Source organism: Callithrix jacchus, chromosome 22 (genome assembly GCF_049354715.1).
Source record: "Callithrix jacchus isolate 240 chromosome 22, calJac240_pri, whole genome shotgun sequence".
In the NCBI taxonomy this organism is placed as follows: Eukaryota; Metazoa; Chordata; class Mammalia; order Primates; family Cebidae; genus Callithrix; species Callithrix jacchus.
In genome coordinates, this window is record NC_133523.1 from 16,900,286 (window position 1) to 16,920,262 (window position 19,977).

A 19,977-nucleotide genomic window follows, 5' to 3' on the forward strand; every position below is an offset into this window, starting at 1 on the left:
CTACTCGAGAGGCTGAGGCAAGAGAATGGCTTGAACCCGGGAGGTGGAGGTTGCAGTGAGCTGAGATCACGCCACTGCACTCCAGCCTGGGCGACAGAGCAAGACTGGGTCTCAAAAAAAAAAAAAAAAGAAAGAAAGAAAAGAAAAGAAATGTAGGCACACTATGCCATATTGTTGGATCAACATCTTTGTCCTGATAATAGGTTAGCTTGGTTACACACGTGTGTCTCATTTTAAAAGGTGGTGGCTTAGGTAGGAGTTGGGAACCTAAGTTAGGTCCCTGAATGGTATGAGCAATCACACGTTGAATGAGCATTTCTTCTTTCTTCGTCTCTTCCTCTCTCTCTGTCCCCCTTAACCTCGCTTTCCTTCCTTCCTTTTTTTTTCTTTCTGTTTTTGAGACAGAGTCTCGTTCTGTCACCCATGCTGGAGTGCAGTGGTGCGATCTCAGCTCACTGCAGCCTCCGCCTTCCGGGTTCAGCTAGAGTAGCTGGCACTACAGGCATACGCCACCACACCTGGCTAATTTCTGAACTGGTAGTGAAGACGGGGTTTCGCCATGTTGCCTAAGCTGGTCTCAAAGTCCTGGAATCAAGCGATCTGCCAGCCTTGGCCTCCCAACGTGCTCGGATTATAGGTGTGAGACACGACACCAGCTCTTCCTTACTCGACAGGACATGGCTCTGTCACCCAGGCTGGAGTGCAGTGGCACGATCACAGCTAACTGTAGCCACAACTTCCTGGGCTCAAGCAGTCCTCCTGCCTCAGCCTCTCAAGTAGCTGGGACTACAGGTGCTCATCATCACTCTCAATGTTTGTTCATTTTTATTTTTTTCTTTTTAGATGCTCTGAATCAGCATTGTTTGTTAATTTTTACAGAGACAGGATTTTGCCATGTTGCCTGGGCTGGTCTCAAACCCCTGACCTCAAGCCACCCTCCTGCCTTGGGCTCCTGTAGTGCTGGGATTATAGTGCTGAGCCCAGCCTCATGTATCTTGAGTCACACTATAAAAATTCACAAGCCAGGCGCGGTGGCTCACCCCTGTAATCTCAGAACATTGGGAGGCAGAGGTGGGCGGATCACGAGGTCAAGCCAACATAGTGAAACCCCGTCTCTACTAAAAATACAAAAACAATTAATTGGGCACGGTGGCGCACGCCTGTAATCCCAGCTACTCTGGAGGCCGAGGCGGGAGAATTGCTTTAACCCAGGAGGTGGAGGTTGCGGTGAGCTTAGATTGCACCACTGCACTCCAGCCTGGGTGACAAGCAAAATTCCACCTCAAAAAAAAAAAAAAAAAAAAAGGCCAGGTGCAGTGGCTCACGCCTGTAATCCCAGCACTTTCGGAGGCCAAGGGGGGCGGATCACTTGAGGCTAGGAGGCGGATCACCAGCCTGGCCAACATGGTGAACCCTCACCTCTAAAAACAAAAATAGCAGGGCGTGGTGGCTCATGCCTGTAATCCCAGGTATTCGGGAGGCTGAAGCACGAGAATCGCTTGAACCTGGGAGGCAGAGGCTGCAGTGAGCTGAGATCGTGCCACTGCACGTCAGCCTGGCTGACAAAATAACACCGTGTCTGAGAAATAACCATCCAAGCAAGCCAGAAAAAAACCACTGACGGGTCTCTGCTTTACTTTTTAAAATTAATTTATTGTCAGACTTGACATCCATGAAGCAAGTCATCTTTCTTTTTTTTTTAGACAGGGTCTCACTTTGTCACCCAGACTGGAGTGCAGTGCGGTGACATCACAGCTCACTGCAACCTCTGACTCCAGGGCTCAAGTGATCCTCCCCACTCAGCCTCCCGAGTAGGTGGAACTACAGGCGCGGGCCACAATGCTCAGCTAATTTTTTTTTTTTTTTTTAATTAAGGAAGAGGCCAGTTTTATTTGAACACAAAACGTGCACATAAGCTGTCTACTCATTTTCTTCGCCGCGCAGCCTGGCATTGGGGTTGGTGGCTCTGATGGCCAGCTGGGCAGCTCTTTCCACGATGGCTTTGCAGTTCTTGGAGGAAACATTGTGAGCGATCTCAGCACAGTAAGGTTTGTTGCACATCAGCAGCACTTCCAGCTCCTTGACGTTGTGGACCAGGAACTTCCGGAAGCCACTGGGCAGCATGTGCTTTGTTTTCTTATTGCTCCCATAACCAAAGTTAGGGATTAAGATCTCGCCCTTGAACCTTCTACGAACCCTGTTGTCAATACCTCTAGGTTTCCGCCAGTTACACTTGATTTTGACATATCGGTCTGACTGGTGCCGGATGAACTTCTTGGTTCTCTTTTTGACGATCTTGGGTTTCACAAGGGGTCTAAGGGCGGCCATGATGCCGAGGAGGAGATCGCTGCTATCCTAATTTTTTAAATATATTTAGTATAGACAGGGTTTCACTGTTACCCAGCCTGGTCTCAAACCCTGGACTCAAGCAATCCACCTGCTTCAGCCTCCCAGAGTGCTGGGATTACAGGCATGAGCCACACGCCCACCCTCAGTTCACTTTGTAAAAAATTTTTATTTATTTTTTGAGACAGGGTCTTGTTCTGTCACCCAGGCTGAAGTGCAGTGGTGTGATCACGGCTCACTGCAACCTCTGTCTCCAGGGCTCAGGTGATCCTCCCTGCTCAGCCTCCCGAGTAGCTAGGACTACAGGTGCGAGGCACCATGGATGGTAAATTACCGTGTGTGTGTGTGTGTTTGTTTGTTTGTTTTTTGAGACAGAGTCTTGCTCTGCCACCTAGGATACAGTACAGTGGCACGATCTCGGCTCACTGCAACCTCTGCCTCCTGGGTTCAAGTGATTCTCCTGACTCAGCCTCCTGAGTAGCTGGGATTACAGGCACCTGCCACCATGCCTGGCTAATTTTTGTATTTTTAGTAAAGACGGGGTTTCACCATGTTGGCCAGGATGGTCTCGAACTCCTGACCTCATGATCTGCCTGCCTGGCTCCCCAGGCTGTTCTTGAACTCCTAGCCTCAAATGATCCACCTCCAATCAACCTTCCAAAGTGCTGGGATGACAGAGCCGAGCACCGCCCAGCCAAGCAATTCACTTTTATTGCATGTGGTGTTCTTACATTTAATTTATAGTTTTATACTTTACACGTTTACCATCTTCCACATCTAAAGATAACAGAAGCCTGTTTGACTAGTCTTAATTTACATAAGTGCATGTGGTTTTCTAAAGCCAATGAAATAGAGCTCCTTTACAAGTTGATCTTTAGGAATTCCATCAAGAGGGAGAAAGTAACATACCTATAAAATAAATATATAAATATAGACAGGTGCAATCACAGCTCTTACAGCTTTCATTTAAAAATTACAGCTATGAGGCCGGGCGCGGTGGGTCACGCCTGTAATCCCAGCACTGTGGGAGGCCGACGCGGGTGGATCAGGAATTAGAAACCAACCTGACCAATGTGATGAAACCCCGTCTCTATAAAAATACAAAAAATTAGCTGGGCATGGTGACACGTGCCTGTAATGCCAGCTACTCAGGAGGCTGAGGCAGTACAATTGCTTGAATCCACGAGGTGGAGGATGCAGTGAGCCGAGATAACGCCATTGCACTCCAGCCTGGGCGACAGAGCAAGACTGACTCCCTCTCAAAAAAAAAAAAAAAAAAAAAAAAAAAAAAAAAAAAAATATATATATATATATATATATATATATGGCTATGAGACAGGTGTGATAATACAAAACTCAATAGTTTAAAAAAAAAAATGGTGGGCCCAGCTCAGGGTTCACACCTGTAATCCCAGCACTTTGGGAGGCTGAGGTGGGCAGTTCACCTGAGATCAGGAGTTCAAGATCAGCCTGACCAACATGGAGAAACCCTGTCTCTACTAAAAATACAAAATTAGTCAGGCATGGTGGCACATGCCTGTAATCAGCTACTCCGGAGGCTGAGGCAGGAGAATCACTTGAACCCAGGAGGCAGAGGTTGCAGCGAGCCGAGATTGCACCACTGCACTGTAGCCTGGGCGACAGAGCAAGACTGTCTCAAAAAAAAAAAGTTCATCAAATAAAAGGTTTAGACTGGTACGGTGGCTCACGCCTGTAATCCCACTTTGGAAGGCCGAGGCAGGTGGATCACAAGGTCAGAGGATCGAGACCACCCTGGCCAATATGGTGAAACCCCATCCTTAAAAAATAAAGAAAAAATATTTTTTCCCTTCGGGAACGGTAAAATTAGGATATAATTTTTTCTGCAAGAGCACAAATTTGATTGGAAGGAGTTAAAGCGCATCGTATGCCTACAACCGTGACTAACACTTCAATTACCGTCATTATTCGGAAACTGAGGTAAGAGGACCAGTTAAGGTCAGGCCCAAGGTTATCGTGGGGAGGGGGCTCCAATTGGGCTGGGCCGCAGCAGAACTGTACCCCACCCCAAGTTCCATGAATCTTTTTTGCAGGATTGGAGTCCACCTCGGTAGCTGTCGTGGCCACAGATCGCATCCCTTCTGGTTAAGTCCAGGAAAATCTGGAAATCCGGAGGGCAACCAGGCCAGAAGGCGCTGTAACTGCCTAAGATTGATCAACCCCAACGCAGGAGGCGGGACAACAGTCACTGATTTGCCAGCGTGACGCCGGTCTGCGATTGGCCAGTGCCGTCTTGGGCGTGTCCGTAAACGGGGCTGCGTCGGTTTCCCATAGCCTGGCACAGAAAGGGGCGAGGCAACAAGAGTACAAAGTTACCAATAGGCATGCGTGACATAACGCAATTCTTTTTCCGATTGGTCCGTGAGGCTCTGGAGGGCGTGTACAGCTTCGTTCGGAGATCAACCTTGGGATAGAACGCCTGCCTTTTATTGGCCAATACTCTTCGGGGCGGGCAATGTGGCTCCCTGAGGCTGCCTGCGATTGGTCTACGCGGCGCGGCGCGGGGCGGGCCTGCCGACCGCAGATCCTTATGCGATGGGCCGTGACGCCAGAGGGGCGGGGAATTTGGGATCGACGGTGTCTCGCAACTGGTCAGCGCAGCGGGAACGGAGCGGCACGCCGGTTCCTGGACTTCCGGGGACGATGGCGCGGGACAGCTGGCGCCGGCTGCACCGCCTGTTGTCCGCGGGGCAGCTTCTGTTCCAGGGGCGCGCTCTGCTCGTCACCAACACGCTGGGCTGCGGCGCCCTTATGGCGGCCGGGGACGGCGTGCGCCAGTCCTGGGAGATCCGCTCCCGGCCGGGCCAGGTTTTCGACCCGCGGCGCTCCGGTGAGGACACCGCACTGCTTAGTCCTTCACCCCGGGCAACCTTTGATCCCGACACCAGACCTGCGGGCCGTGACCTCAGTCCCCCGCAGGACCCTCGCCCTTACCGCGCCTCTCCCCGGGTCTCTGTCTTCCCGCAGCCCTGGGACTCCATCACCTCCCAACCCCCGGGGGTCTCTGCCCGCTACCTAGGAGCCTCTGGAGCCGCGCCTGCTGGTGGGGCTTGTAGTGGAGAATGCACGGGTGGGCTCTTCCCGTTTTCCCGGTGAGGCTGAGGCTCGGGATAGAGCCTTGCACTGGGCTTAGCCAGGGAGGGAGGGAATGGACTGGGGAATTTCTCGGCCCGGCCCAGCCCTCTGACTTACACTCTTATAGCAAGCATGTTTGCGGTGGGCTGCAGCATGGGTCCCTTCCTGCACTACTGGTACTTGTCGCTGGACCGCCTATTCCCTGCGTCTGGCCTCCGAGGCTTCCCAAATGTCCTCAAGAAGGTCCTCGTGGATCAACTGGTAGCCTCTCCCGTGCTGGGCGTCTGGTACTTCTTGGGTAAGGAGCCTCCTAAACCTCGGCTTTCGGGAGGGGTGGAGCCAGCTTTGTGTTAAGAAAGTTGCAGAGGTGCCTTTCCGATGTGCTCCGAGTTTGGGTGGCCCTGGACTAGGAGCCATGTCACAGTGGGGACAGGACAGACCCGGCCGATGTGAACGCTGCGAGTGTAGGAGGGACCAGGACAGTATCTGATGGGGCCGCCCTGGGCGGGAGGTTGAGAGCATTTCCCAAAAGAGGGCACACTCAGTTGCGACGTGAAGAGGGAAGCGGCGGGCAGAGAGAACAGCTAAGGCAAAGGCCTGATGCCTGAAGGAAGAGGAATTGAGGCTGGACTTCCCAGGGTGCAACCGTCCCAGCCCTAGGCTCGATAAAGACAGTGGTATTTATAGAGGAGTCGCTCATTCTCCACCTCCCAGCCCAGCTTCCTGGTCTGTGATGGAAAAGTAATAAACATGCCTCATCTTCAGGGTGCGTCTCCTTTGGGGCACGTGTTTGCATGTTTATAACGTCTCTCTCACTGGGACTGACTTGCTCTATTTTGTCCCTACACCAGCCACTTGATTCTCTGTCTATTCCATCTGAAAGTCCCTGTCTCTCTGTCTGGGGTGGGGACTCTCAGGGGTCCAACGCCACCCCCGCCATCGTGAGTCCGGCTTGTCATCTCAACAGTATTTCCTGGCCTCTAACATTCCCATTTCTTGGTTTCCTTCCCAGGCCTTGGCTGCCTGGAGGGCCAGACACTGGCTGAGAGCTTCCAGGAGCTGCGGGACAAGTTCTGGGAATTCTACAAGGTGGGAGCACCCGCCCCTTGGACGTGTCTGGCCCCGCCCCCTCATTGCTCTGGCCCCGCCCCTCATCGTACCCCACCTCTCCCCGTAGGCTGACTGGTGCGTGTGGCCTGCTGCGCAGTTGGTGAACTTCCTCTTCGTGCCCCCCCAATTCCGAGTCACCTACATCAATGGCCTGACGCTGGGCTGGGACACATACCTGTCCTACTTGAAGTACCGGGTGAGTATGGTGGGCATACCAGGTACCCAGGGGACTGCTCAGGGGGGATACAGGGACGGGTAGGACAGGGCTCAGGAGGGACCGGGAGGGATGAACCAGGCTTCTGACCAGATGCCTTGTCTTGTGTGGACAGAGCCCAGTTCCTCTGACACCCCCAGGCTGTGTGGCCCTGGACACCCGAGTGGACTGAGCTGTCTGCCCCCTGGGACCGGACGCAAGACTGACTCCTGGTGGACCACACGCTCTGCTAGAAGGGGAATGGGTCCCTGCAGCAAGTTGGGGTCCAGGGCAACGTCCCAGCATCCCTCCAGCTCCCAGGCACTGGGCTGAGCTGCCCTTTCCAAGCTCACTTCTGGGACTGTTTGCCCAGCTAGAACACACCTGTGAAGATGGATGATCATCCCCTAGCCCTTCTCAGCAGGAGCCTCATGCAACCTGTGACCAAGATGTCCCATCTTCAGCACAGGGCCCACCCAGCCAATCAGTCCCAAGCACCAGCCCAACAACACTGCCGTCCAGGTGGCTCTGGGCCAAGCCGCCAATCCAGAGCTCCCTCAGGTCCTGCGACTAAGTGGGCAATGTGGCCCGTTCCCTCAGAGCAGGCTCAGGCCTGGAGTTGGCCCCAAAGTTTCAAGCAGGGCCGGGAAGCCTCTGGGTTTCTTCCCTGGTCGTGAGCTGTGGACAATCCATTAAATTCTTTCTGTCGTGTAATTGAAACTGCTGGCCAGGTGCAGTGGCTCACACCTGAAATGGGAGGCTGAAGTGGAAGCATCGCTTGAGGCCAGGGGTTTGAGACCAGCCTGGGCAACATAGCAAGACCCTGTCTCTATTTATAGTTACAAATAAAAATAACAAAAGCAAAGGCTATGGATGACCAGAGCCAGGGTGGGCAGGGCTGGTGCTCACAGGGACACACGTGGTCCATTCGCTTTATTGGATGGATGTAGTGTTTCATGATGTCTCCTAAGGAACTGGGGGGCACATTTGACACTTATGAGGTCAGAACAGGTCCAGTGGGCAGGGGGGTCCCAGGGTGGTGAATACCCACAGCATACCCCCCACCAAAAGAAAAAACTTGGGGGAGAGGAGCCTGGCAGGCTAGACTCTGACCCCCATGGTCCACACGGGGAACCCCCCAACAGCGGCCTCGGCCCACCGCAGCAGAGCCGAGGGGCTGGCAGGCCTGGCCACCTCCCATCGCCCGATCAGCCTGCTCTAGGGTGTCATCTGGCCCCCTCTTCACAACCAACAACTGTGGATGGGGGTGAATTTAAAAAAGGCAGGGAGGGTGTCGGGGAGGAGGGGTAAGTTCACGAGGCCACGACACACCACAGCTGAGCTGGGAAAGGGTTATATGTACAGGATGGGCAGGGCTGGGGTCGGGCAGGGGAGCCCGGGCCCCTGCGGGACATCTTCAATAAATAAATAGCTACAATAATAAATAAGGGTGGCGGGCTAAGTTGGGAGTGGGGGTCTTGTGCCCATGGCTGGTGGGGGCCGGGTCAGGCCTGGGGAGGTGGGGGGAGGTGGGGAAGAGGGGCAAGGGGGCCGGGTGGCTCTCAGCAGGCGCAGTCCTGGTGTGGCGGCACCTGCTGGTCACTGAGCTGCGGGCCCTGCTTGGCGCCTGTGACCGCAGGGTCCGCCGTGTCCAAAGACTCCGACATCTTCTCACAGATGACGTCCACCAGGCGCTCAAAGGTTTGCTTGACGTTAATGTTGTCCTTGGCGCTTGCCTCGAAGAACTCGAACCCTGTGGTCAGAGAAGGCAAGGATGAGGACCCTGGCCATGCCCCACGCCAACTCCTAGAGATGCCTCTCTCAGCAAAGGGAACACCTGGAGAGTCTTGTGCCAAGCAACTTATTGAAGGTACTGACAAGTCCTGCAGGGAAGCCACATTGAACTGGGTCGACTGCATTTCCTTTTTTGTTTCTTTGTTTTTGAGACAGGGCCTTGCTCTGTTGCTGAGGATGGAGTATGGTGGCGTGATCATAGCTTGCTGCGGTCTTGACCTCCTGGGCTCAAGTGATCCTCCACCTCAGCCTCCTGAAGTACTGGGATTACAGGCATGAGCTACTGCGTCTGGCTTCCTGCCCTTCCTTCCTAAAAGTGTGTCTCACTGTCCTTAGGGACCTGGCAAGACATGCCCAGCCCCATGCACTGGGCCTGGAAGCCTCTGACTCTCAGATCCAGCCGTGACCTCCCCCTGCTCACACACCCTCTGTGGCTCCTTATTGCCCTCCAAAGAGTCCCGGCCTCTCAGCACATGGTTGAGGCCCTCTCTAATTAGCCACACTTCCTCCAGCTGATCCTCCTGTTCCAGTCATGTGAAACTATTACCAAAACACACAGGAGCTTTCTCACCGCAAGCGTTTACCCAAGTTGTTTCTTCTGCCTAAAACACCCTTCTTCCAAGCACTAGAGCCCACTGCCCGCCTCTCCAGGAAGCCTGGCTCCCACCATGGGCTCCTCCTGCCTAGGTCCCTCCCTCCACCCCAGAGGTCCCTCGAGGTACCCCTACCTGCCTCTCAAGCCCAGCACCACCCAACAAAGTGTTGGACGGTGAGAATCAGAATAAACCTTTAACTTTCTGCGCAGCGAACTCCTACATAGCCCTCAGGGTCCAACTCAAATGGCTCCTGGATGAAGGCAAGTTTGCAGAACATGTGAATGAATTACCTGACTTAGCTGTAAGACCTTGGGTTCATGCCCTCCCCTCTCTGGACCTCAGTATCCTTTTTCTAGCCTTGCAGGTCTCTGGCCCGGCTGGGCACTCACCAAGGTGGTCAGCTAGCTGCCGGCCACGTTCTGACGACACCACCCGCTCATCCTCCATGTCACACTTGTTTCCTACCAGCAGCACCTGGGCATTGTCCCACGAGTAGGTCTTGATCTGCGTGGACCTGCAGGAGGCAGCAATGGGGACAGCTTAGAGCGTCGAGGATCCCAGCTCCACCCTGACGGGCTGCTGTGGAGCCTGCGTCCTTGTCCCAGGGAGGAAGACCCTGAAGCTCGGCCCTCCATCCTCCCCACCATCCTTTCCCCTGTGTGCTCCTCGTTCCCCCCACTCCAGCCCCCAGTTGACCCGTTACTGTTTGTGTGTTTGGGGTTTTTTGAGATGGAGTCTCACTCTTGTTGCCCAGGCTGGAGTGCAGTGGCACGATCTCCACTCACTGCAACCTCTGCCTCCCAGGTTCAAGTGATTCTCCTGCCTCAGCTTCCCAAGTAGCTGGGACTACAGGTATGAGCCACTACGCCTGGGTAATCTTTTGTGTTTTTAGTAGGGGCGGGTTTCAGCATGTTGGCCAGGATGGTCTCAAACTCCTGAGCTCAAGATCTGTCCATCTTTGCTTCCCAAAGTGCTAGGATTACAGGCGTGAGCCGCTGTGCCTGGCCCAGAACTCTTTTCAAAGAGTTTTTACTTCTGAGCAGAAAATTGCAATGTTTGCCACCTCTAACCAGCTCTCCTTAAAGTCTCTGTCTCCACCCTACACTTGCAGCTATTTTTTTCTATATGTTTACAGTTTTACTTTTCTAGCTGAAATCCTTCCCTGATCCCTACCTTTTATTTATTTATTAATTATTTTTTAGAGACGGAGTCTCGCACTGTGGCCTAGGCTGCAGTGCAGTGGCGCAATCTCTGCTCACTGTAACCTCTGCCTCCCAGGCTTTAAGCACTTCTCCTGCCTCAGCCTCCCAAGTAGCTGGGAATGGCAGGTACCCACCACCACGCCCAGCTATTTGTTTGTACTTTTAGGAGAGACAGGATTTCACTATGTTGACCAGGCTGCTCTCGAACCCGTGACTTTGTGATCCGCCCCCCTCAGCCTCCCAAAGCGCTGGGATTACAAGCATGAGCCACCACACCTGGCCTATTTCTTTTTTGGGAGCAACTTTGTCTCAGAGACAATGGTCCCAGAATGAGTGTGGAAGGCCAGGAGCAGTGGCTCACGCCTGTAATCCCAGCACTTTGGGAGGCTGAGGCGGGCAGATCACTTGAGCCAAGGAGTTCAAGACCAGCCTCGGCAAAATAACAAAACCCCATCTCAACTAAATATAGAAAAACTTAGCCAGGTGTGGTGGTGTGCGCCTGTAGTCCCAGCTACTTGGAAGGCTGTGGCAGGAGGATTACTTGAGCCCAGGAGGTCGAGGCTGCAGTGAGCCTGGACTGCAGTCTGGGCGACAGAGTAAGACCCTCTCTCAAAAAAAAAAAAAACAGTGAGTGGGGTGTACTCACCAGTCCTGCACAGCATTGAAGGACTCTTCGTTGGTGATGTCATACATGAGGATGAAGCCCATCGCGCCCCGGTAGTAGGCAGTGGTAATGGTCCGGTATCGCTCTTGCCCTGCTGTGTCCTAGAGAGGAAGAGATAGAGATCAGAGAGGACCCACACATCAGGCCCTCAGAGAGGAAATGAGCTCTGATATCACCCAGTTCAGCCCCCTGGGAGAAGTAGGAGCTTGCTCAGGAGCACAGTGTCAGGAAGAGCAGGCTCGGTCATAGTGCTCAGAGTGTATGAGTGCTCCATCATCCCACAGAGTCATTCAACAAACATGTCCTGTGCAGGGTGCTGTGGCTCACACCTGTAATCCCAGTACTATGGGAAGCTGAGATGGGCAGATGGCTTGAACCCAGGAGTTCCAGATCAGCCTGGGCAACATAGCGAGACCCCTTCTCTACAAAAAAATATAAAAATGAATGCGGCATGGTGGCTCACAGCTGTAGTCCCAATACTCAGGACGCTCAGGTAAGAGGGTCGCTTGAGCCCGGGAGGCAGAGGTTGCAGTGAGGTGAGATCGCACCATTGCAGTTCAGCCTGGGCAACAGAGTGAAACCCTGCCTCAAAAAACAAATGGGGCCAGGTGTGGTGGCTCATGCATGTAATCCCAGCACTTTGGGAGGCTGAGATGGGCGGATCATGAAGTCACGGGTTTGAGACCAGTCTGACCAACATGGTGAAACCCTGCCGGGCGTGGTGGTGCACATCTGTAATCCCAGCTACTCAGGAGGCTGAGGCAGGAGAATCACTTGAACCCGGGAGGCGGAGGTTGCGGTGAGTCAGGAGCACACCATTACACTCCAGCCTGGGTGACAGAGTGAGACTCTTGTCTCGAAAAATAATAAACAAACATGGACTGGACGCTGATCTTTGCCACACCCTGAACTAGACACTGGGGACACAGTTGTTAACAAATGGGCAGAACTCCCTGCCTTGCTAAGTGACACCCCAGTGTGAGAAACAGAAAATAACAGGTAAATGTATCCTATATTGGAGGGTGACAAGGACCAAGAAGAAAAATCAAGCCATCTTTTCCAAAGATGGAGAGAATAGAACTGTAGGTTTAAAAACTAAAGGAAGCCGGACTCAGTGGCACGCGCCTGTTCTCCCAGCTACTTGGGAAGCTGAGGCAGGAGGATCACTTGAGCCCAGTTCAAATCCAGCCTGGGCAACAGAGTGAGGCTCTGTCTCTTAAAACTAAGAAGGCCAAGTGGGATGGCTCATGCCTGTAACCCCAGCACTCTGAGAAGCTGAGATGGGAGGATCACTTGAGCCCAGGAGTTCAAGACCAGCCTGGGCAGACATAGCCATACCCTGTCTCTTATAAAAGGAAAAAACTTCGCAGGCGTGGTGGTGCACGCCTGGAATTCCAGCTACTTGGGAGGCTTAGGTGGAAGAATGGCTTGAGCCCAGAAAGTAGAGGCTGCGGAGAGCCATGATCATGCGACAGCAATCCAGCCTGGATGACAGAGCAAGATCACCCTGTCTCAAAAAACAAACAGAATGGTGATGAAGTTGCCTGGGCTCGGTGGCTCACGCCTGTAATCCCAGCACTTTGGGAGGCCCAGGCAGGTGGATCATGAGGTCAGGAGTTCAAGACCAGCCTGGCCAAGATGGTGAAATCCCATCTCTATTAAAAACTACAAAAATTAGCCGGGCACAGTGGCAGGCACCTGTAATCCCAGCTACTTGGGAGGCTGAGGCAGGAGAACCCTTGAACCCGGGCGGCAGAGGTTGCAGTGAGCCGAGATCACGCCACTGCACCCCAGCTCGTGAGGCAGAGTGAGACTCCATCTCAAATGAATAAAAAAAGAGAATGGGGACCAAGATCCAGCTGAAACCGCACACATGGAAGTACTTGAAGACAGGGAAACTGAGGCCCCAGGATTAGGCACTTATGGGAGAACACAGGTGCCATCTGTTTCTGCCCCTGGTACACAGCACGGACTTGCTAAATGCCCAGTGTGTAAGTGAGTGAGTGCAGCCAGGAAAGAGACACATGAGGTTGGGGCTGCTTTTCCAAAGACGGGAGCCCGAGAGAGCCCTCCAGCTGGGACCCACCCAGATCTGCAGCTTGATCCTCTTGTCATTTCGATAGATGGTTTTGACCTTGAAGTCGATGCCCACGGTGCTGACGAAGGCAGGGGTGAACGAGTCGTCGGCGTAGCGGAAGAGGAAGGATGTCTTGCCCACGCTGCTGTTGCCTATGATGAGAATCTTGAACATGTAGTCGAAGTTCTGATCCGAGGACTCCTTCTGCCCATAGCGCGAGTCTGTGGCGGATGCCATCTGGGGATACCAGGTATAGCGGAGCCGTGAGGGGGGCACCCTCCATCCTCATGTGTCCAAGCCCAGGCAGAGGATGGGGAGAGCTCCAGAAAGGGGCCAGTGTATGGAGACCACACTTATCCCATCAGGAGCCCCAGTATTCATTGGTGGTGCCCCCAGCAGAGGGCAGCCTGTGACCTTGAAATCCTGAACGTTTCAGAAGAGGGGCTCAGAGGGTCGCGGAACCCACTGGGAACACCCCAGCCTTCCAAGAGTCCTGTGCTCCAGGTGGGGCTGTAACCCTAAACCCAGGGCTGAGCCCAGAAGGGGTGACTGCGGCTGGCCCCGCCCCCTATCAATCTTTCATGGTCTCAGAACGCGGCCTCGCAGCCGCACGTGCACACGCGCGCATGGACCCTGGAGGACGCGCATCGGCAGCCACCTCTCTCCCAAACCTCCAGGCCAGAGAGCTCCGGCCAAGGCTGCTGCATTATATGATACAGGCGAGGCATGCACACGCTCACGTGCACGCAGCCTCAAACACGCTCATCCGTACATACAGGAGTGTGTAAACGCACTGGGGTGCACAGGACAAAGACACAGTCACCTGCTTGCACACCGATTCGCCTATAGAAATGTGCAAACCACCCGTGCGCACAGGCCCCTCCACACATGCAGGCGTGTGCACATCACCCACAGGGACACGGATCCCCGTGCTTGTAAGCAGAGACACTCATGCACAGGCGGTTCACACATCTTTCTCCACACGCGTGCAACATGCACACACTTAGGCCCGTGGGGGCATACGAGCATATCCAGGTGCACACGCAAGGGTACACACAAACCCGCTGACACAGGCGGGCGCGCACACGCGTGTGCACACCACGCGCACGCGCACGCAAGAGCCTCCCGCGCGCACAGCTTCTCGCAAGGCGCTTGCCTCCCCTCCCCCTCCGCCGCAGAGCGGGGGGTTGGGGGGTAGTGGTGAGGATCAGGCAGGAGCGGGGCGCCGGGGCCCTACCCACTCTCAGCCTCGCGACCGCGGCATCCTTCCCCCCATTCAACCCCGGCCAACCTCGTCCCGCACCTCCACCAGCCCGTCAGTCAAATGAAGGTTATGCAGGTGCTCAGAGCCGAAGCACACTCGGCCGCCCAGGAGCTCACCTTGCACTGCACCGATGCAACGGCGACCCTAGCGGCGGAGACTTTTCTGACGGTGGCAGTGACGGGGCCCCCTGTGCGTTGATGTGGGGCTGCGCGGCGGCGGCAGCGGCTCAGGCCCCTGCAGTCCTCAGTGACGTCCTGCAAAGGGAGGGGCGGGGCCTCACATGCAGTTAAATTCGTGACGCTATCCGGAGGCGGAGCCGCGCGCTGAGATGTGGCCCATTGACGCACGCAGAGCCAGATGGGGCGGGGCTCCTGCGAAGATTGACGCGCAAGTGGGGCGGGCCTAGCGTGTGTATTCACTAGGGGTGGGAGCGGGGCGGGGGCCGACTCCGCCTCGGGGAGGCTTAAGCCCTCGAGCGACGGGCCGACTAGCCAATCAGCGATTACATACTCCCCCCTCCTGTCCAATGGTGGCTTCTGGGCGATTGAAGGGCCGAGAGGCTGAGGCCTTGGCTGAGCCCGGGTCTTCGAGGGGCGGTTCCCTTCCCTGCCCGCGCCCACCCCAGGTAGGGGACTCGAGGCCATAGTCTAGTCCAAGGTGCTGTGACCTCTGTTAAATGCCCCCGACTCCCAATTGCAGAAAAGAACAACCGAGGCCCAAGAGATGTTTTACGCCCTCACATATATGGGGTTCAAAATAAATACACAAGAATAACCAGGGATCAAGAGGGGCCCCTGTCCCATTCCCGAGGCGTGAGACCCCCAAAGAGGGCGGGGCTAGTGAAGACTCCACCCCTCCCCCTTTTCTGAGGTTTAAAAAATAGAAAGAAGAAATAGAGGTCGAGAGAGCCACTCCTCTCCACCATTCCCAGAAAAGGAGGAAGGAGCGGGTGGACTCTCTGGGAACCCCCTCCCCTCCTTGCGCCCCGTCATCAAGAGGAAAATTCAAAGAAAAGGTTTAGTAGGGAAGGAGCAGCGACCTGTGCAGAAAACCCCTTGAAGCCTGCGGTAAATGCTCCGGGAACCCTCCAGCCCTTCAATGCTCAGGTCCAAAGACCCGGGGGCTGAAAGAGCCCCGCCCTCCATTCTGGGAAAGGAAACCTGAGAGAATGGGGCCTTTGGGGAGCTAAGATGCTCCACCGTGTATTCCTCCAAATCTTCAGGGAAAAAACTCAGAATGTGGGGAGGGGAGAGGAGCCCCAAACCCAGCCCCCGTTCCGGGGCTCCTGCGCCCCCTACTCCAGTTTTCAAACCCTCCAGGCGTGTGTGGTCGCCAGAAGAGTCCTGATCCCCTAGATCCTCCCCCTCCCCCCGCACAGTAGGCGGGGCTGGAGTTGGGGTGGGGGGGGAAACTCGTTCCTGTTTATAAAAAGCTCGCCAGCTGCGGAGGCGCCGAGAGACCAGAATAACTTAGCGCCTCGAGGCCCAGCCGCCGCCAACCCTGTCCCCAGCCCGCCCCCAGCACCCTGGAAGTACTGGGACGCCCCCCCCGCCCGCCCCGTCCCCTCTCCATTTGCATTTGGGAAATTTTTGTTTTCTTTTTAGGGTAACATATTTGCTCCCTTCCCCACCCCCCACCTCCACCACTAGGACTATAAAAGTATCACGAATCCACTGCGGAGAAATTGGGAACGTTCCGAAAAACAAAAAATAAAACAAAAAGAAATCCACCTCCCATTCTCCCCGCCCTCGCGCCCACGCGGACACCGGCAGTCCAGTTCGCTCTCTGTGGGGGGCTTCAGGGGAGAGGGTCCAGGCCCGGCTTGCGGCCCCCTTGGAGGGGAGGAGGTTTTAGGCTGCTCAGCTCCCTGATCGCCCAAAGGCACGCTTCCTACATGGGTGGCGCTCTCAGAAATACCTCCTGCCTTTTTTTTCCCCAGGAAGGGAAAAGTCAGCCACGAGAACGTGCAGAAGCTTCTGTCACTGACTTAGTATTTTAAAGTAAAAATAGCCGCGTACGGCGGCTAACGCCTGTACTCCCACCATTTTGGGGGACCAAAGCGGGAGGATCGCCTGAGCCCAGGAATTGGAGACCAGCCTGGGTAACATAGGGAGGCCCCATCTCTACAAAAAAATTTAAAAGCTGGGTGTGGTGGTGCGTGCCTGTGGTTCCAGCGACTCCCCAGCCTGAGGCAGGAGGATCACTTGAGCCCAGGAGGTCGAGGCTGTAGGAAACCGTATGGCGCCACTGCACTCCAGCCTGGACATCAGAGTGAGACCCTGTCTCAAAACTAATTACTTGGCCGGGCGCCGTGGCTCACGCCTGTAATTCCAGCACTTTGGGAGGCCAAGGCGGTTGGATCACCTGAGGTTAGGAGTTCGAGACCAGCCTGGCCAACATGGTGAAACCCCGTTTCTACTAAAAATACAAAAATTAGCCGGACATGGTGGCAGTCGCCTGTAATGCCAGCTACGCGGGAGGCTAAGGAGAATCGCTTGAACCCAGGAGGTGGAGGTTGCAGTGAGCCAAGATCGCGCCATGTCACCAGAGCAAGACTACGTCTCAAAAAAAAAAAAAATAACAGAAAAAAATACTTAATTTAAATTAAAGAAGAATGCAAGCCCTTGATTGTCCAGAGCAGCATTGGGCTCTGGAATTAGAAATGGATGAGCTAGGGGAGGGGCTGTGGGCTTGGGGCATTTTCTGTGTGGCCGGGAGACAGAGCCGTGGGAGAAGAAGGGGCTGTGCTTCCTTGCTGGCCCCACCCACAGGAAAGTCCAGAGCCCTCCCTGAGGCCACACCCGATCTTCTGCACCACACAAATAAAAGTAAAAATTTGGCCAGGTGCAGGGGCTCACACCTGTAATCCCAGCACTTTGGGAGGCTGAGGCAGGAGGATCACTCCTTGATCTTCAGGTCAGGAGTTCAAGACCAGCCTGGCCAACATGGCGAAACCCCATCTCTACTAAAAATACAAAAATTAGCCAGGTGTGGTGGTGCCTGCCCAGGGAGGCTGCTGGGGAGGCTCAGGCATAAGAATCAAAAGAACCAGAGAGGCGGAGGCTGCAGTGTGATGAGATTGTGCCTCCACTGATCTCCAGCCTGGGTGACAGAGGGAAACACTGTCACACACATGCACACACACACACACAAAGGTCAGGCATGGGTGGTGGCTCACGCCTGTAATCCCAACACTTTGGGAGGCTGAGGCAGGCAGACCACCTGAGGTCGGGAGTTCGAGACCAGCCTGACCAACATGAAGAAATCGTGTGTCTACTAAAAATATAAAATTAGCTGGGCGTGGTGGTTTATGCCTGTAATCCCAGCTACTCGGAAGGCTGAGGCAGGAGAATCGCTTGAACCTGGGAGGCGGAGGTTGTGGTGAGCAGAGATTGTACCATTGCACTCCAGCCTGGGCAACAAGAGGGAAACTCCATCTCAAAAAAAAAAAAAAAAGTATCCCAGATAGGGGCCCAGGGATGACTTCTCAGGGAAGAAGACACTAACTTAAAACCCCACGAGCGAGGCTGGGGGCTGAGAGAGAAGCATTCCAGGTAGGGGGCACGGCTTGTCTGAAGGCCTGTGGTAGGACCAGGCTTGCAGTGTGGCCAGAGCAGGTGCAGTCAGTGAGGGGAGAGGGGCAAAAGCCTGTGGCTGAAATTGAAGGGGAACATACGAATATTCATTTATAAAAAATATGAATATTCTAGGGCTGGGTGCAGTGGCTCATGCCTGTAATCCCAGCACTTTGGGAGGCCGAGGCGGGTGGATCACTTGAGGCCAGGAATTCGTGACCAGCCTAGGCAACATGGTGAAATCCTAGCGGTATGTGGTGGTACACACCTGAAGTCCCAGCTACTCGGGAGGCTGAGGCAGAAGAATCACTTGAACCAGGGAGGAGGAGGTTGCAGTGAGCTGAGATCACACCACTGCACTCCAGCCTCGGCAACAGAGTGAGACTCTGACAAAAAAAGAAAGAAAAAAGAAAAGGAAAGAAAAGAGACCAGGTGTGGAGGCTCACACCTGTAATCCCAGCACTTTGGGAGGCCGAGGTGGATGGATCACAAGGTCAGGATTTCGAGACTGGCATTACCAACACGGCAAAACCCCAACTCTCCTAAAAACACAAAAATTAGCCGGGCATGGTGGCAGGCACCTGTAATCACAGCTACTCGGGAGGCTGAGGCAGGAGAATCTCTTTAACCCGGGAGGTGGAGGTTACAGTGAGCCAAGATTGCACCATTGCACTCCAGCCTGGGCAACAAAGCAAGACTCCGTCTCAAAAAAAAAAAGAAAAGAAGAGGCCGGGCGCGGGGCTCAAGCCTGTAATCCCAGCACTTTGGGAGGCCGAGGCGGGTGGATCACGAGGTCAAGAGATCGAGACCATCCTGGTCAACATGGTGAAACCCCGTCTCTACTAAAAATACAAAAAATTAGCTAGGCATGGTGGTGCGTGCCTGTAATCCCAGCTATTCAGGAGGCTGAGGCGGGAGAATTGCCTGAACCCAGGAGGCGGAGGTTGCAGTGAGCCAAGATCCCGCCATTGCACTCCAGCCTGGGTAACAAGAGGGAAAACTCCGTCTCAAAAAAAAAATAAATAAATAAAAAGAAAAAGAAGAAGAGAGAAAAGAAAAGAATACGAATATCTTATAATGGATGGAGAAAAAAAAAACCAAAGGAAAATAAGTCAAAATACTGCAGGTGGATAATCTATGGGTGGTTATAACAGAATTTTATTTCCTTCTTTATACATTTTCGGTTTTTTCCAAATTTTCTACAGCTAACATGTATTACTTTGTGAGAGGACTGGAGGCGGGGATCTTGAAACAATAACAACAACAAAAAAAAAACCGAAATCTCTGCCGTTTAAAAGTCTGGAAGGGGGGCTGGGCGCGGTGGCTCACGCCTGTAATCCCAGCACTTTGGGAGGCCGAGGCAGGTGGATCACGAGGTCAAGAGATCGAGACCATCCTGGTCAACGAGGTGAAACCCCGTCTGTACTAAAAATACAAAAATTAGCTGGGAATGGTGGCGCGTGCCTGTAATCCCAGCTACTCAGGAGGCTGAGGCAGGAGAATTGCCTGAACCCAGGAGGTGGAGGTTGCGGTGAGCCGAGATCGCGCCATTGCACTCCAGCCTGGGTAACAAGAGCCAAACTCCGTCTCAAAAAATAAAATAAAATAAAAATAAAAGGCTGGAAGGAAACACACCAAGTTCGTGATCCCGGATGACTTTTAGCTCTGGCACTGTGGAATTTTATCATTAACTGCGATTATGATGAATTCGGAGTGGTTATAATATTTACGAACGAAGCCAGCTGCGCTGGAAGCCCACGGCGGCTGTGATGACGCCTGTATCTTGTATAAATTCTCAGGCACTCGAGGAGGGAGGCAGAGGGGAGGGGCGGATACTGAGGCTTCGGGAGGCGAGGATCAAACCCGAGGCTTGAGCACGGTGCCGCCCAGTCCGCTCGGAGGCCCGGCCAGCAGGACGAGCTGTTCCCGGCGAGGTGCGATAGGTGAAAGCATCAGGGCGGGAAGATGCCGCCCACCGACCCACCCTCCAACTCCCGACAAGCGCGTCCCGCCTGTCCCAAGCCTGCCACCAGGGGGCGCCG

The 19,977-nt window shown here is 54.2% G+C and overlaps 2 protein-coding genes and 1 pseudogene across 3 annotated transcripts; 1 reads left to right on the plus strand and 2 right to left on the minus strand.

Moving 5' to 3' along the window:
* Positions 1-1,799: 1,799 nt before the first annotated feature.
* On the minus strand, positions 1,800-2,331 carry LOC128930505 (large ribosomal subunit protein eL32 pseudogene; annotated as a pseudogene).
* Positions 2,332-4,935: 2,604 nt separating this feature from the next.
* MPV17L2 (MPV17 mitochondrial inner membrane protein like 2) lies at positions 4,936-7,628 on the plus strand. The gene is made up of 5 exons (XM_002761888.6): positions 4,936-5,215; positions 5,588-5,758; positions 6,473-6,549; positions 6,638-6,766; positions 6,900-7,628. Exons 1-5 carry the CDS (start codon positions 5,029-5,031, stop codon positions 6,954-6,956), a joined length of 621 nt encoding a protein of 206 aa, XP_002761934.3. The 5' UTR covers positions 4,936-5,028; the 3' UTR covers positions 6,957-7,628.
* A 34-nt stretch (positions 7,629-7,662) lies between these two features.
* On the minus strand, positions 7,663-14,618 carry RAB3A (RAB3A, member RAS oncogene family). Of its 2 annotated transcripts, none has more exons than XM_002761902.7 (5): positions 14,477-14,618; positions 13,106-13,333; positions 11,002-11,120; positions 9,543-9,667; positions 7,663-8,516 (listed from the first exon to the last, which is right to left on the minus strand). In XM_002761902.7, exons 2-5 carry the CDS (start codon positions 13,331-13,333, stop codon positions 8,326-8,328), a joined length of 663 nt encoding a protein of 220 aa, XP_002761948.1. In that variant the 5' UTR covers positions 14,477-14,618; the 3' UTR covers positions 7,663-8,325. The 2 variants fall into 2 exon arrangements, with proteins under 2 accessions (XP_002761948.1, XP_035140564.1); XM_035284673.3 differs by having other exon boundaries at positions 14,400-14,618.
* Positions 14,619-19,977: the final 5,359 nt, after the last annotated feature.

Excerpts from the sequence above, each read along its gene's own strand:
- MPV17L2 (XM_002761888.6), top strand. The coding sequence starts at position 5,029 with ATGGCGCGGGACAGCTGGCGCCGGCTGCACCGCCTGTTGTCCGCGGGG. Across the intron at positions 5,216-5,587 it reads TTTCGACCCGCGGCGCTCCG|CAAGCATGTTTGCGGTGGGC; the intron begins GTGAGGACACCG and ends ACACTCTTATAG. Across the intron at positions 5,759-6,472 it reads GGGCGTCTGGTACTTCTTGG|GCCTTGGCTGCCTGGAGGGC; the intron begins GTAAGGAGCCTC and ends TTTCCTTCCCAG.
- RAB3A (XM_002761902.7), bottom strand. The coding sequence starts at position 13,333 with ATGGCATCCGCCACAGACTCGCGCTATGGGCAGAAGGAGTCCTCGGAT. Across the intron at positions 11,121-13,105 it reads GGATCAAGCTGCAGATCTGG|GACACAGCAGGGCAAGAGCG; the intron begins GTGGGTCCCAGC and ends CTTCCTCTCTAG. Across the intron at positions 8,517-9,542 it reads GCAGCTAGCTGACCACCTTG|GGTTCGAGTTCTTCGAGGCA; the intron begins GTGAGTGCCCAG and ends CTCTGACCACAG.